This window comes from Oncorhynchus keta, chromosome 13, assembly GCF_023373465.1.
Source record: "Oncorhynchus keta strain PuntledgeMale-10-30-2019 chromosome 13, Oket_V2, whole genome shotgun sequence".
NCBI classification, from domain to species: Eukaryota; Metazoa; Chordata; class Actinopteri; order Salmoniformes; family Salmonidae; genus Oncorhynchus; species Oncorhynchus keta.
The window spans coordinates 42,611,380-42,625,417 of record NC_068433.1 but is presented as its reverse complement, the minus strand read 5'-3'; the positions used below and the strand labels follow the sequence as shown (position 1 = coordinate 42,625,417).

General features: G+C 42.1%; 1 protein-coding gene across 1 annotated transcript; it reads right to left on the bottom strand.

Moving 5' to 3' along the window:
- Positions 1–475: 475 nt before the first annotated feature.
- On the bottom strand, positions 476–4,288 carry LOC118372207 (NOP protein chaperone 1-like). Its single transcript, XM_052460199.1, has 4 exons — positions 4,116–4,288; positions 3,749–3,832; positions 3,370–3,503; positions 476–2,264 (listed from the first exon to the last, which is right to left on the bottom strand). The coding sequence occupies exons 1-4, from the start codon at positions 4,198–4,200 to the stop codon at positions 2,076–2,078; spliced, it is 492 nt and encodes a 163-aa protein (XP_052316159.1). The 5' UTR covers positions 4,201–4,288; the 3' UTR covers positions 476–2,075.
- Positions 4,289–14,038: the final 9,750 nt, after the last annotated feature.

The following is a 14,038-nucleotide window of genomic DNA, read 5'->3' as shown; positions in this document are numbered from 1 at the left end:
AAGATCTTTGTGGAACGCTGTGCACTACTCCCTTCACAGAACAGTGCAAACTGGCTCTAACCAGAATATAAAAAAATGGGAAGCCCCGGTGCACCCCGGAGGAAGAGGACAAGTACATTAGAGTGTCTAGTTTGAGAAACAGAAGCCTCACAAGTCATTAAATTGTACCCGCAAAACACCAGTCTCAATGTCAACAGTGAAAAGTCGACTCCGGGATGCTGGCCTTCTATGCAGAGTTCATCTGTCCAGTGTCTGTGTTCTTTTGCCCATCTTAATCTTTTCTTTTTATTGGCCAGTCTGAGATATGGCTTTTTCTTTACAACTCTGCCTAGAAGGACAGCATCCCAGAGCCCCCTCTTCACTGTTGACTTTGAGACTGGTGTTTTGCGGGTACTATAGAGACAGTTTCTGGACATTTTGAGCCAGTAATCAAAACCATAAATGCTGATGCTCCAGATACTCAACTAGTCTAAAGGCCAGTTTTACTGCTATTTTAATCAGAACAACAGTTTTCAGCTGTGCTAACATAATTACAAAAGGGTTTACTAATGATCAATTAGCCTTTTAAAATTATCAACTTTGGAACACACATTGGAACACAGGAGTGATGGTTGGGCCTCCGTATAGCTATGAAGATATTACATTTTCTTTTTAAATCAGACGTTTCCAGCTACAATAGTCATTTACAACATTAACATGTCTACACTGAATTTCTGATCAATTATTTTAATGGACAAAAAAAATGGCTTAACCTTAACCTTAAAAAAAAACAAGGACCGTTCTGAGTGACCCTAAACTTGAACGGTAGTGTAAATGTCAAACAATGGTGAATACTCGTTTCTTATTTATCCGATTTCATGGTCTATACTTCCATTTTTCCTTTTAAACATGAGCGTTTGTGTATGCTGTGTCATTCACAACTACACAACAATCTTGGATTTCATACACTTATGAAATACAGTACATGGTTTCGGTACTTTTTGTTTCAGGAAAGAATTTACCTGGGGAAAACTTCACAGCTCACAAACCTTGTGACCAACCGGAACTAGGACTATTCATAAAACAACGCAGACAGATATAAAGCATTTGTTGAAGATGAGAAATTCAGTCAAACAGTTATGCTTAAATAATTCAGATGTAGCCTTGATTATCTATGCTAGTGATAAATCATATTTAAAAATGTACACAAACAATATGAAAATGTTCTATTGAAAATGGGGGCCTCCCGGGTGGCTCAGTGGTTAAGGGCGCTGTACTCCCAGGCTCTGTCGCGCCTGGGAGGTCCGTGGGGCGACGCACAATTAGCCTAGCGTCGGGATGGGATGTCCTTGTCTCATTGCGCACCCGCGACTCCTGTGGCAGGCCAGGCGCAGTGCGCGCTAACCAAGGTTGCCAGGTGCACGGTGTTTCCTCCAATACATTGGTGCGGCTGGCTTCCGGGTTGGATGCGCACTGTGTTAAGAAGCAGTGCGGCTTGGTTGGGTTGTGTATCGGAGGACGCATGATTTTCAACCTTCGTCTCTCTCCCGAGCCCATATGGGAGATGTAGTGATGAGATAAGATAGTAGCCACTAAAAACAATTGGATACCATGAAATTGGGGAGAAAAAAAGGGGTTAAAAAAAATGGATTGAATACAGATAGGCGTAATTTCTTTCTCTGCCATCAATGAACCATCAAGCCACTATGAACTTTAACCTTAAGTGTATCCTACATCAGATAAACAGGAAATTATGTAAGGCACATTCTTACTGCACATGCTTGAGAAGGCACTCACTTCCCATCTCATTATGGCTCAAATAGCACTGTTGACACATGATATTTGGCCCTTATGTAGACACCAGTGTCCCCTTTATCCCTCACTGCAGCAGGTCTCCATCCACTGTTAATCCATTAGCCCTCCAGGACCATGTCCTCACTGACCTACGGTAAGTTCTTATTCCTTCACTCATAATGGTTATGAAAAGGGCTTGGAGAAGGAGAACTGATCCCACGTCAGTTGATTAATTTTACCAACGCATGTCAATATTCTACACTGCAACTGTCCCAGTAGTCTCTTTAGAGGCCTACAACGGCCTAATCCACTTGTTTCTCCAGGACTTGGATATGAACCTTCTTTATCTGCCTCTGGCTGTTGCCAGGCAGTTTGAGGTTCTCCTCTGTGAGCTCGCTCTCCTCCTCAGAGTCTGAGTTGGCGCCGTTGTCCTGTGAAGACTCTCTCTCCGAGTCGCTGTCCGAACTACTGAGCTCCACCAGCGACACATCCTGATAGAGAGACAAGGGAATCAATGTCATCATCAACGACATAACACAATTTATCCCATCAACATAATGGGCTCATTTGAATGGTGGGCCGAAAGTCGGACACTGATGTGGTTTTCCAACAGCAAGGCTCAGTGCAACATAGCAGCGTTACCATTTTTTCGATACGTTTTTCTTTATTATGTCAAAAATAAACAGGTCTCCAACCCACATATCACACTCAAACTGAAAATATATGCGTACATTGTACAATCAATTGGTGAGAAAGACTCACTCGGATCACATTCAATTTGTTCACATCCACTGTATACATGAATTGCAGCAAAGTTGGTTCCTGTTTCAATCACCTCCTTGGTCAGGTTCATGGGGTTCAAACATAAACAGCCTAATGATTGGTTGACAATAAAGCCTCCCACAATGCAGGTGATGGCTGCAGGGGGAAGTTGGTGAAGAGCAACTGCAGAAACTCGCAGTCAAAACTTGATGACCTTTAATCACATGATTTTTGTGAAGATCGTGCAGTCGACATATAGGTGCAAGTCGGACTATTTTTATCCTGATAATGCAACACACTGAAAGACGGTGACCAACGATGGTCCCCGACTTCACAAAAGTGATCGGCTCGAACTCGCACAACATCTCACCTGCAGTTTAAGGACAGTGTCAGCAATGTGCAAAGTAAACAGCAGAATATGGAAGAATACTGAAAAAACTATGAGTGCGAAGCACAAGGCTAAATTTCACGGTTGTTGCCCCGGGAGCTATAATGTTGCAGGAGAATGACAAAAAACCCAGCCGTGCACAAGCACATTGTATTGCTGCACTCATCTGTGGTTCAACCTGTTAATTGTGGCAATGTCATGTCTCAGTTTAATTGAGCTGATGGAAACTGTAAGGACCCTTTCTCTGCTCAGTTGTTCCACAAAATGTGGCCTGAACAGCCGCTAGTGGTCGCTGTTTACCCACCTTTTGGAGTGGGACCGTGAAAAGACAGATAAACAGCTACCACTAGCGGCTATTCAGGCTACACAATATGATAGGCCTGCCCGTAGTAGTGTTCCGAAGTCACACTTCCCCTCGCTATAAAAGTCAGCCACACTAGACTCACCATCTCTATGACCTTTCCAGACTCCTCCACCCTCTCTATGTCATAGTGGCCCTCAGGTGCCTGCTCCATCTGCAACTTGAGCTTCTCATTGGCCTGGGCCATCTGGGGTAGGAAGGTCTGCAGTCGGTCCATAACTGAAACACGACACATGTACATACAACTGTAACTACACACGTAGTAATCTACTTAACATATTTAGCAAGCAATACACGCATTGCGATGGCCTAGAATCTGCAAAAAGCCATAGTGTGCTGTTATTATTCTGTTTCTGTCAGGGTAATGACCTGAAACGGAATAACAGCATACCCTGGCAGGAGATGGGCTAGAATCTACAAATAGCCACATCTACAAACAAACGCTAGAAATGTTTTTAACTCACCACTGCTTCTTGGGACCCTCTCGGTTTGCAAAGAACTGCCAGCCTTGGGCCCCTTCGACTTGAGGAGAAGCTTGTCATGAAGACCTATGTACAAGGACACCGAAATGTTACATCTGACCAAACTGATAGTATGAACACAGTGGATGCTGCTGAGAGAAGGTCGGGTCATAAAATAATGTCCAGAATGGAGTGAATGGTGTCAAACACATGGTTTTTCCACTCCAGAAATTATTATGAGCCACCCTCCTCTCAGCAGCCTCCACTGGAACACAGTGTTGTTAATTAAGAGTTGGTGCATGTAGCTAACAGGCTAAACAACTCCTCAGTCAAATCAGTTGATAAAACAGTTTCGGAAAAAGGATCAAACCTCCGTTGCCACACGCGAGCAAGTCTTGTGAGCTTGTTTTCTTGTTCAAATTTAATTCCATTTTCGTTGTATGATGATTCAACATGTGTGCTGCCGCTGTTTTTGCTTGCTTCCGCAACGTGAGAGTCTACTTCCGGTGTCATGAACGACGACGACGTTTCAAAATAAAAGTCCAAGTTTCGTAGCAGGAATAGGATGTCACATGAACGGGTTTGGTGCAGTGAAATGTTCTGTTATTACACAGCGTCAGCCATAGTACAGTAGTATGGTGCCCCTGGAACAAATTTGGGTAAAGTGCCTTGCACTTCCGGCTATGCTATTCATGGGATTGGATTAGGGTTAGATAAAAGGCAAAAAAAATTATTGACAACAAAATGTATTAATGTATTAAATTCCCTCAAATTACATAAGAACAGAAAAAGCGTCTGTACTTTAGAATAATATTATAATGCAATATTTTATGTATGAAGTTGTGGTCTGTCATCTTTAAAAATATATATTTTTACATGTGTTCTTGTCTGACTAATCATTTGTCAATAAAAAAAAAGTTTAAAAAATATATAAATAAATATTGTTTTGTTTAAAGAATATTTATCCCTGTTCTAATTTCATGGTCAAGATCATGACATTGATGGTCAAATTAAATAGCTATAATTGTGCAATTTGTCAACTACTTTTTTAAGTTTCTTTTTTCTGGTGATACAATTTGATTAATTGTATTAGACTCCAAATGATTGGTCACTACTGTCTGTGTCTATCTATATCATGAATACTATTATTATAATGTGCTACATTTAATACTGACGGAACTAACATGCTTTATGAAACGTATGACAGGAGTGTGAGTGGTGCAGTTTGTACAAAGAAAGCATTTGGAGCTTTATGATGTTGTAAATAACATAACAGGCTAAGGAGGTTCTGGCAAACAAATCAAATGTATTTATAAAGTCCTTTTTACATCAGCACATGTCACAAAGTGCTTATGCAGAAACCCAGCCTAAAACCCCAAACAGCAAGCAATGCAGATGTAGAAGCAAGGTGGCTCGGAAAAACTCCCTAGAAAGGCAGGAACCTAGGAAGAAACCTAGAGAGGAACCAGGCTCTGAGGGGTGGCCAGTCCTCTTCTGGCTGTGCCGGGTGGAGATTATAAGAGTAAATGGCCCTTAAAGGCCAGATTGAACATCTTGAAGAACAAATGTCCATAGATGACCAGCAGGGTCAAATAATAATCACAGTCGTTGTAGAGGGTGCAACAGGTCAGTACCTCAGGAGTAAATGTCTGTTGGCTTTTCATAGCCTAGCATTCAGTGTTCGAGACAGCAGTTGCAGTAGATGGAGAGAGAGAGAGTGAAAAACAGCAGGTCCAGGACAAGGTAACATGTCCGGTGAACAGGTCAGGGTTCCATAGCCGCAAGCAGAACAATTGAAACTGGAGCAGCAGCACGGCCAGGTGGACTGTGGACAGCCAGAAGTCATCAGGCCTGAGGCATGGTCCTAGGGCTCAGGTCCTCCGGGAGGGGAGGAAGAGAGAGGGAATTACATTCACGCAGGACACCAGATAAGACAAGAGAATTACACCAGATATAACAGACCTACCCTATCCCCCTGGCACATACACTATTGCAGCATAGGTATTGGAGGCTGAGACGGGGGCGTCTGGGGACACAGTGGCCCCGTCCGACAATACTCCCGGACATTGCCAACCAGGCAGGATATAAACCCACTCAATTTGCCAAAGCACAGCCCCCACACCACTAGAGGGATATCAACAGACCACCAACTTACTACCCTAAGACAAGGCTCAGTATAGCCCACGAAGATCTCCTCCACGAGCCCGAGGGGGCACAAAACCAAGGGGGCGAAAACACAGCTTGTACATTAAGTAAAGTGTTCTGACATACGATCAAATGATCCGAGTAATTATCACCAACCAGTGGCAACCTGTCATTCGTTTTGAGCCCCACATTTTAAGCAAAAAAAACAACAAATATAAATACTTTTTTTGGGGGGGGGGGCTTGTCTCTGTTATTTCGGCATTAATACGTGTCACATATCAGTTTGCAAACAATTAAAAATATATATATCATTGAGTTAATAAAGTCGCATACAAACATGGTCTCTTTTTTGTTTCCTGTCGTAAGGCAGCTCCAAAATGCAGGTGTTTCAGCCTAGCTCAGTGCTTCTGTGGTGGTGCGGCAAGCCTGCAGAAAATACGGACGTTGTGCTGTGATTGGCTCACTCTGTTCTGTCACTCATGGGGTCACCGCCAAGTCTTTACTATCATTAAATTGAAGAATTCGTTTTTTATCAAAGATTCTCTGTAATGAGTATTACGAGATCAAACTGATTAATCATGCAATTGTAATTAACTAGGAAGTCGGGGCACCAAGGAAAATATTCAGATTACAAAGTTATCATTTCCCAATATAACTTTTAAGATATTTTATATCTGATCATATAGTCTTCTGATTAATTAATTATTTACTTTACCTCACTTTAGTCTCATTCCAAACGTCGTAAATTGTTGGTTATCTGCACTAACCCAGTCTTCACTATGAGTCATCCATACATCAATTGTCTTAAATAATTTATTTATTACTAACTAAGTAATTCACAGAAATTCATAAAACAAACAAAGTCAATATGGTTACAAGAAATGAAAGGGAATGTGCCCTAGTGGGCTAAACCGGCATCGCGGCTTGGTGGACAAAACGGGGAGTGGGGGTCAGCTGAGAAGTCACTACAGAGTTAATAATTATAACAATTGAAATGCTAATCCTTTACACATGAACGCTCACTCATTCGGGAACAATTGCAATCAATATATATATTTACGCTCAGTGTGTCATCTTCATCGCTGTTGAAAAGTTTGTTTCTTTTGTAGAATTGTCCGTCTCTCTCTCGCTCTCTCTGTCTGTCGTCTGTTGTGGTTAGAGTTGATTGTTCAGAGTGACATTCATTCATTATAGGATGGATGTTTTGGCGGTTGTCGTTCTTCGCGTTCAATGATACCGAATTCCTAGTTGCAGACTAGTAATTCATATCAAAGACTTGTTCTTATTCTGTCGGTATCGATAGTCTAAGAGTTTAACCACGTGGTATGGTTAAAAGATTCAGCAATGGTCTACAACCTTTGTACTCCCGTGATTGAGAGAAACATGGTCTGGTGATAACTTCTCAAAGTTGGGTTTTATTCAGAATTGCAGAAAAGGGGCTGTCCCAGGATGCCTGACCCTACTGGGTTCAGGGGCGGTCCTCTGATTTAGTTAAACTCAAAAGGGATTTGGAGTTTCCTTTATTAAACAGTCCAAAATCACATTGTAAAATTGTGTAAACAGTATCATACTCACTCATTCATCTTACACAACAATTAGATGTAAACCTCATATCTGAGGATATTATATAAACAGCGTTATGGTAATGAGGCCACACCGTCTCCCATGAGCTTCCCCAAGTTGTAACAAACGGACCAGTTCGTAGCTGGATTCTTCACCGATCTTTTATACTTTCTCCGGAACATGAAATTTGTTCGGACCTCAAGTTCTGTGAGGTGGAAGAAATCCCTTTGTTCTCTATGAAAATTCACTCTGTCTCTTATACTCTGTGGCCATGAGGCAGGTCTTCTCCTCAGGAATTTACGACCTCTCTCTGACCACAGCAGCCTAGTTGAAGGAGGCAGGGAGAGGGGGGTGGGGCTTGCTGTACCCAAAGAGGGCAATGTTGTGACAGGGTAGAGATAGAAAATTCTAGCCCCCTGGGTGCTGCCATAGAGTTTCATTAGAAGTGCCCATCCAAGATGGCTCAAGGTCATTGGTCACAGATAAAATGACATCAAATCATGTTATATGTACAGTAGCTTTGATTGGACTGATCATGTCAACATCATACTTTCAAAATCTTAGCTAGCAGTCATCATCATGAATCAAGTCGACATTCTACTGGCAAATCCTTTTTAATCCTTGACATATGAAGAGAAAAAAAGAAGAAAAAATATAAATAAAACTTATCGGTGCTCATCAACCATTGCACATAAACATTACACAACAAGTTGGAAATCGCAAATTCAACAATGCGTGGTTTGGAAGGTATCAGTAACAGTGGCTAACTGCAAGTATTGCAAATAAATCACTAGCCTGCTATTCAGTGGATTGGCTGTGTGGTTCCAAATCTGGGATTAAGGTGCTCTTTTCCAAGTTTAAAATTATAAACATTTAACAAAGGCCATGCTGTGAATGAAGCATGAGTTGTGCGGCGCTCAAAACGACTGTTAACTAATAACTGCGAAAACTTGACATCAGTGAGTTCAAGGCAACTGGGAAGTCGTGAATAAACAAGCAACACTGAAGCATGCATGAGAGCACCAGCTGTTCTGGATGACTGTGTGATAATGCTCTCGGTAGCAGATATGAGCATGAGCTTTAAACAGATCAACATTCACAAATCCGAGGGGCCAGACGGATTACCAGGATGTGTACTCAAAGCACGCACGTACCAATTGCCAAGTGTCTTCACTGACATTTTCAACTTCTCCTTAACCGAGTCTATAATACCTCCATGATTCAAGGACTCCTGCCTTTTTCTGGGTCCAAACTTTAATCATGCAGTTTTTGATGAAATCCCTCTCCGTAAAGGTGATCTCTCTGCCAAAATAAAACTGGTTGACAAGCCTGGCCACTTTTTTGAACAGCTGACCACCATAGTCCCTGTGCCCAAGGAAGCGAAGATAACCTGCCTAAATGATTACCGCCCGTAGTTCTCATATCAGTAGCCATGAAGTGCTTTGAAAGGTTGGTCATGCACACATCAACAGCATCCTCCTGGATACTCTAGACCCACACCAATTCGCATACCACCCCAACAGATCCACAGATGACGCAGATCTCAATCGCACTCCACAATGCCCTTTCCCACCTGGACAAAAGCAACACCTATGTGAAAATGCTGTTCATTAACTACAGCTCAGCGTTCATTAACTACAACGATGAGACAGCCTATAGGGAGGAGGTCAGAGACCTGGCAGTGTGCTTCCAGGACAACAACCTCTCCCTCAAAGTGAGCAAGACAAAGGAGCTGATAGTGGACTACAGGAAAAGGCGGGCCGAACAGGCCCCCATTAACATCGACAAGGCTGTAGTGGAGCGGGTGGAGAGCTTCAAGTTCCTTGGTGTCCAAATCACCAACGAACTATCATGGTCCAAACACACCAAAACAGTCGGGAAGGGGGCACGACAACACCTAGATCCCCTCAAGAGACTGAAAAGATTTGGCATGGGTCCCCAGATCCTCAAAAGGTTCTACAGCTGCACCATCGAGAGCATCCTGACCGGTTGTAACTGCTCGACATCTGACCGTAAGGCTCTACAGAGGGTAGTGGGTATGGCCCAGTACATCACTGGGGCCAAGCTTCCTGCCATCCAGGACCTACATACTAGGAGGTGTCAGAGGAAAGCCCAAAAATTGTCAAAGACTCCAGTCACCCAAGTCATAGATTGCTTTCTCTGCTACTGCACGTTAAACGGTACCAGAGCGCCAAGTATAGGACCAAAAGGCTCCTTAACAGCTTCTACCCCGAAGCCATAAGACTGCAGAACATTTAGCCAAATGGATTATTTACATTGACCACCCCCCATCCATTTGTTTTTTTACACTGCTGATACTTGCTGTTTATTATCTACGCATAGTAACTTCACCCCTACCTACATGTACAAATTACCTCGACTAACCTGTATCCCCGCACATTGACTCGGTGCCGGTACCCCCTGTATACAGCCTTGTTATTGTTATTTTGTTGTGATACTTTTTATTATTTTTGACTTTAGTTTATTTGCTAAACATTTTCTTAACTCTTTCTTGAACTGCACTGTTGTTTAAGGGCTTGTAAGTAAGCATTTCACAGTAAGGTTTACGCATGTTGTATTCGGCGCATGTGACACATACAGTTTGATTTGATTTGAAAATACTTTTGAATGGTCATTCAACTCGGAATTGTAAATCCGGCTTCTTTCTAGACCTACGATCTGAAGATCAATGACGTCATCTTGATTCGACCTTGTTTTTTTCTGAGTTCCCAGTTGTTTTGAAAGCACCATAAATCCAGAGAATGCCAGACTTTATTGTTCACCTTCCTGTTCAAGTGAGCCCAGCACAACAAGTTGAGTCCAAAAATGTATTGTATGCTGCTGCATAAATGATGTAATATGCCAATGAAATATGTATACTGTAAGCTAAGAAAGTAATATGTATGTAATATAATATGTATGTTGTGTAGTAAGATGTTAGTAGCTCATGTGCATCACCCTAATAATTTGGTCTATTTACCCCTCTTCACTTCGCCTACTGTTCTGATTTGGTGGTGCACATGTAGCCTATAACCTGTTTTAGAGAAATGTAATCATTGAATATTGTAAGAGCTTTCATTGTCTGCTTATATGCCCCCTTTAGTTATCATACGGTTCTGACTTGGTGTACAGGGAAAACACTGTAAGAATGGCCCATGTTCTGAATTCTCTCACTGTATATTTCAATATTGACTACGTCATTCCAAGCTCGCTCATTAATGTCTTAATCGAAATGACGGATTGCCTCTAATCCATTTGTCGTCCCCTTATGCCAAAGTTTGTACATCTCAATTGTCATTAGAAACCACATTTGTTTAAGCAAGTCAGCCATGTTTATGTAAATGAGGCTGGTGAAACTGTTTAGCTGCCAGACAAGGCTCCACTGATAGCCAGGTGTAGCAGTGGTAAGATGTTGTGACAGCTTTATCTTTAATTTTTTTATTTTTTTTATTTTACCTTTATTTAACCAGGCAAGTCAGTTAAGAACATATTCTTATTTTCAATGACGGCCTGGGAACAGTGGGTTAACTGCCTGTTCAGGGGCAGAACGACAGATTTGTACCTTGTCAGCTCGGGGGTTTGAACTCACAACCTTCCGGTTACTAGTCCAACGCTCTAACCACTAGGTTACGCTGCCGCCCGTTTGTGGGCACCGTTTGTCAATTAATTAATTGTTTAGTGTTGTGTTGCGTTGAGGCTTTGCTGGCATGCATCCCACATTTTTTTTTTTTTGCCCCACCATGATTTACATGCTAAAATCGCCACTGTCTCCAAAGTCAGTGGGCGGTGGGCATAGAGATCCTCCTAAATTACTAGAGGGGCTATATGCTATGTCATAATCCTTTAAAATTCCAGAATGGAGTGAAAATGGCAGCCATTTTGGTCTGAGAGAAATCCAAACCAGTCTAAAAAGAATGAATGGCAGTAGAGGCATTAGGTGATACATTTCCTGCTTTTACTTATGCAGGAAAATAAAAGGCATGTAATATATCAGAAATTGTGTATTAAAAACATTGTCACCCCAAAATATTGTTGCATAATTATAAATACAGTGATGAAGCTTTAATACACATGTTCTGCATAAATAGCCTCTAAAATGTAAGTAAACAGAACACACATTTCTAAAATGGTGTTTTCTTGAGAAGCTGTGAGTGTTATTATATGATACAATATCAGTAGGCATTTCATCAACTGATTTATCTCAGTTGGTAGAGCATGGCGCTTGCAGCGTTCGATTCCCATGGGAGACAATTATGAAAAGCAGTATTAAAATGTGTACACTCACTACTGTAAGTCGCTCTGGATAAGAGCGTCTGCTAAATGGCTAAAATGTCAATGTAATCTCAGACAGTGAATGGCTGTGGATTGACTGCATTATTTAAACGGAATGCTGGCATATTGGCAGTTAATTAGCAGCTTCTCCTTCACCCAAATCTGATGTTCTGAAAGAGCTAAAGAATCTGGATCCCTACAAATCAGCTGGGCTATACAATCTGGACCCACTCTTTCTAAAATGATCCACCGAAATTGTTGCAACCCCTATTACTAGCCTATTCAACCTCTCTTTCGTATCGTCTGAGATTCAAAAAGATTTGATAGCTGCCGCAGACATCCCCCTCTTGAAAGGGGGAGATACTCTAGACCCAAACTGTTATAGACCTATATCCATCCTGCCCTGCCTTACTAAAATCTTTGAAAGTCAAGTTAACAAACAGACCATTTAGAATCCCACCGTACATTCTCCACTATGCGATCTGGTTTCAGAGCTAGTCATGGGTGCACCTCAGCCACGCTCAAGGTCCTAAACGATATCATAACCGCCATCAATAAAAGACAGTACTGTACAGCCGTCTTCATCGACCTGGCCAAGGCTTTCGACTCTGTCAATCACCACACTCTTATTGGCAGACTCAACAGCCTTGGCTTCTCAAATGACTGCCTCGCCTGGTTCACCTACTACATCTCAGATAGAGTTCAGTGTGTCAAATCGGAGGACCTGTTGTCCGGACCTCTGGCAGTCTCTATGGGGGTGCCACAAGGTTCAATTCTTGGGCTGACTATTTTCTCTGTATACATCAATGATGTTGCTCTAGCTGCTGGTTATTCTCTGATCCACCTCTACGCAGGCGACACAATTCTGTATACATCTGGCCCTTCATTGGAGACTGTGCTCCAAACGATCTTCAATGCCATACAACACTCCTTCCGAGGCCTCCAACTGCTTTTAAATGCAAGTAAAACTAAGTGAAATGCTCTTCAACCGATCGCTGCCCACACCCTCCCGCCCGCGTAGCATCACTACTCTGCACAGTTCTGACTTAGAATATGTGGACAACTACAAATACCTAGGTGTCTGGCTAGACTGTAAACTCTCCTTCCAGTCTCACATTAAGTATCTCCAATCCAAAATTAAATCTAGAATCGGCTTCCGATCTCGCAAAAACAAAGCCTCCTTCACTCATGCTGCCAAACATACCCTCGCAAAACTGACTATCCTACCAATCCTCGACTTCGGTGATGTCATTTACAAAATAGCCTCCAACATGCTACTCAGCTAATTGGATGCAGTCTATCACAGTGCCATCAGTTTTGTCACTAAAGCCCCATATACACCGACCACTGCAACCTGTACGCTCTCGTTGGCTGGCCCTCACTACATATTCGTGACCAAACCCACTGGCTCCAGGTCATCTATAAGTCTATGCTAGGTAATGCCCCACCTTATCTCAGCTCACTGGTCACCATAGCAACACCCACCCATAGCATGCCCTCCAGCAGGTATGTTTCACTGGTCATCCCAAAAGCCAATACTTCATTTGGCTGCCTTTCCTCCCAGTTCTCTGGTGCCAATGACTGGAACGAATTGCAAAAAACACTGGAGCTGGAGTCTTATATCTCCCTCTCTAACTTTAAGCATCAGCTGTCAGAGCAGCTTACCGATCACTGTACCTGTACACAGCCAATCTGTAAATAGCACACCCAACTACCTCACCCCCATATTATTACTTACCCTCTTGCTCTTTTGCACCCCAGTATCTCTACTTGCACATCATCATCTGCACATCCATCACTCCAGTGTTAATGCTAAATTGTAATTATTTATTCACTATGGCCTATTTATTGCCTACCTCCCTACTCTTCTACATTTGCACACACTGTACATACATTTTTTCTATTGTGTTATTGACTGTGCGTTTGATTATGTGTAACTCTGTGTTGTTTGCTTTTGTCGCAGTGCTTTGCTTTATCTTGGTCAGGTTCCAGTTGTAAATGAGAACTTGTTCTCAACTGGCCTAACTGGTTGAATAAAGGTGAAAAAAAAAATAATACAAAATATTGAATTATGCCTCTAAAACTGGCTGGCATTCCTCTAACAAACATACAGTGCAGATAAGGTTCAAATTCATTGTTTTACACAATAAAATAAAGGTAAAATAAAAATATTATCACAGCAGTGGTGAACCATGGTTGACTAACTCCCTTACCAAAATGGCTGCCCTTTTAGACTATCATAAGGTTGATGGCGATTGGTGAGTCACGAATTTCCCAGCATGCACTGAAAAACAGTTATTTTTATGGGTTGGA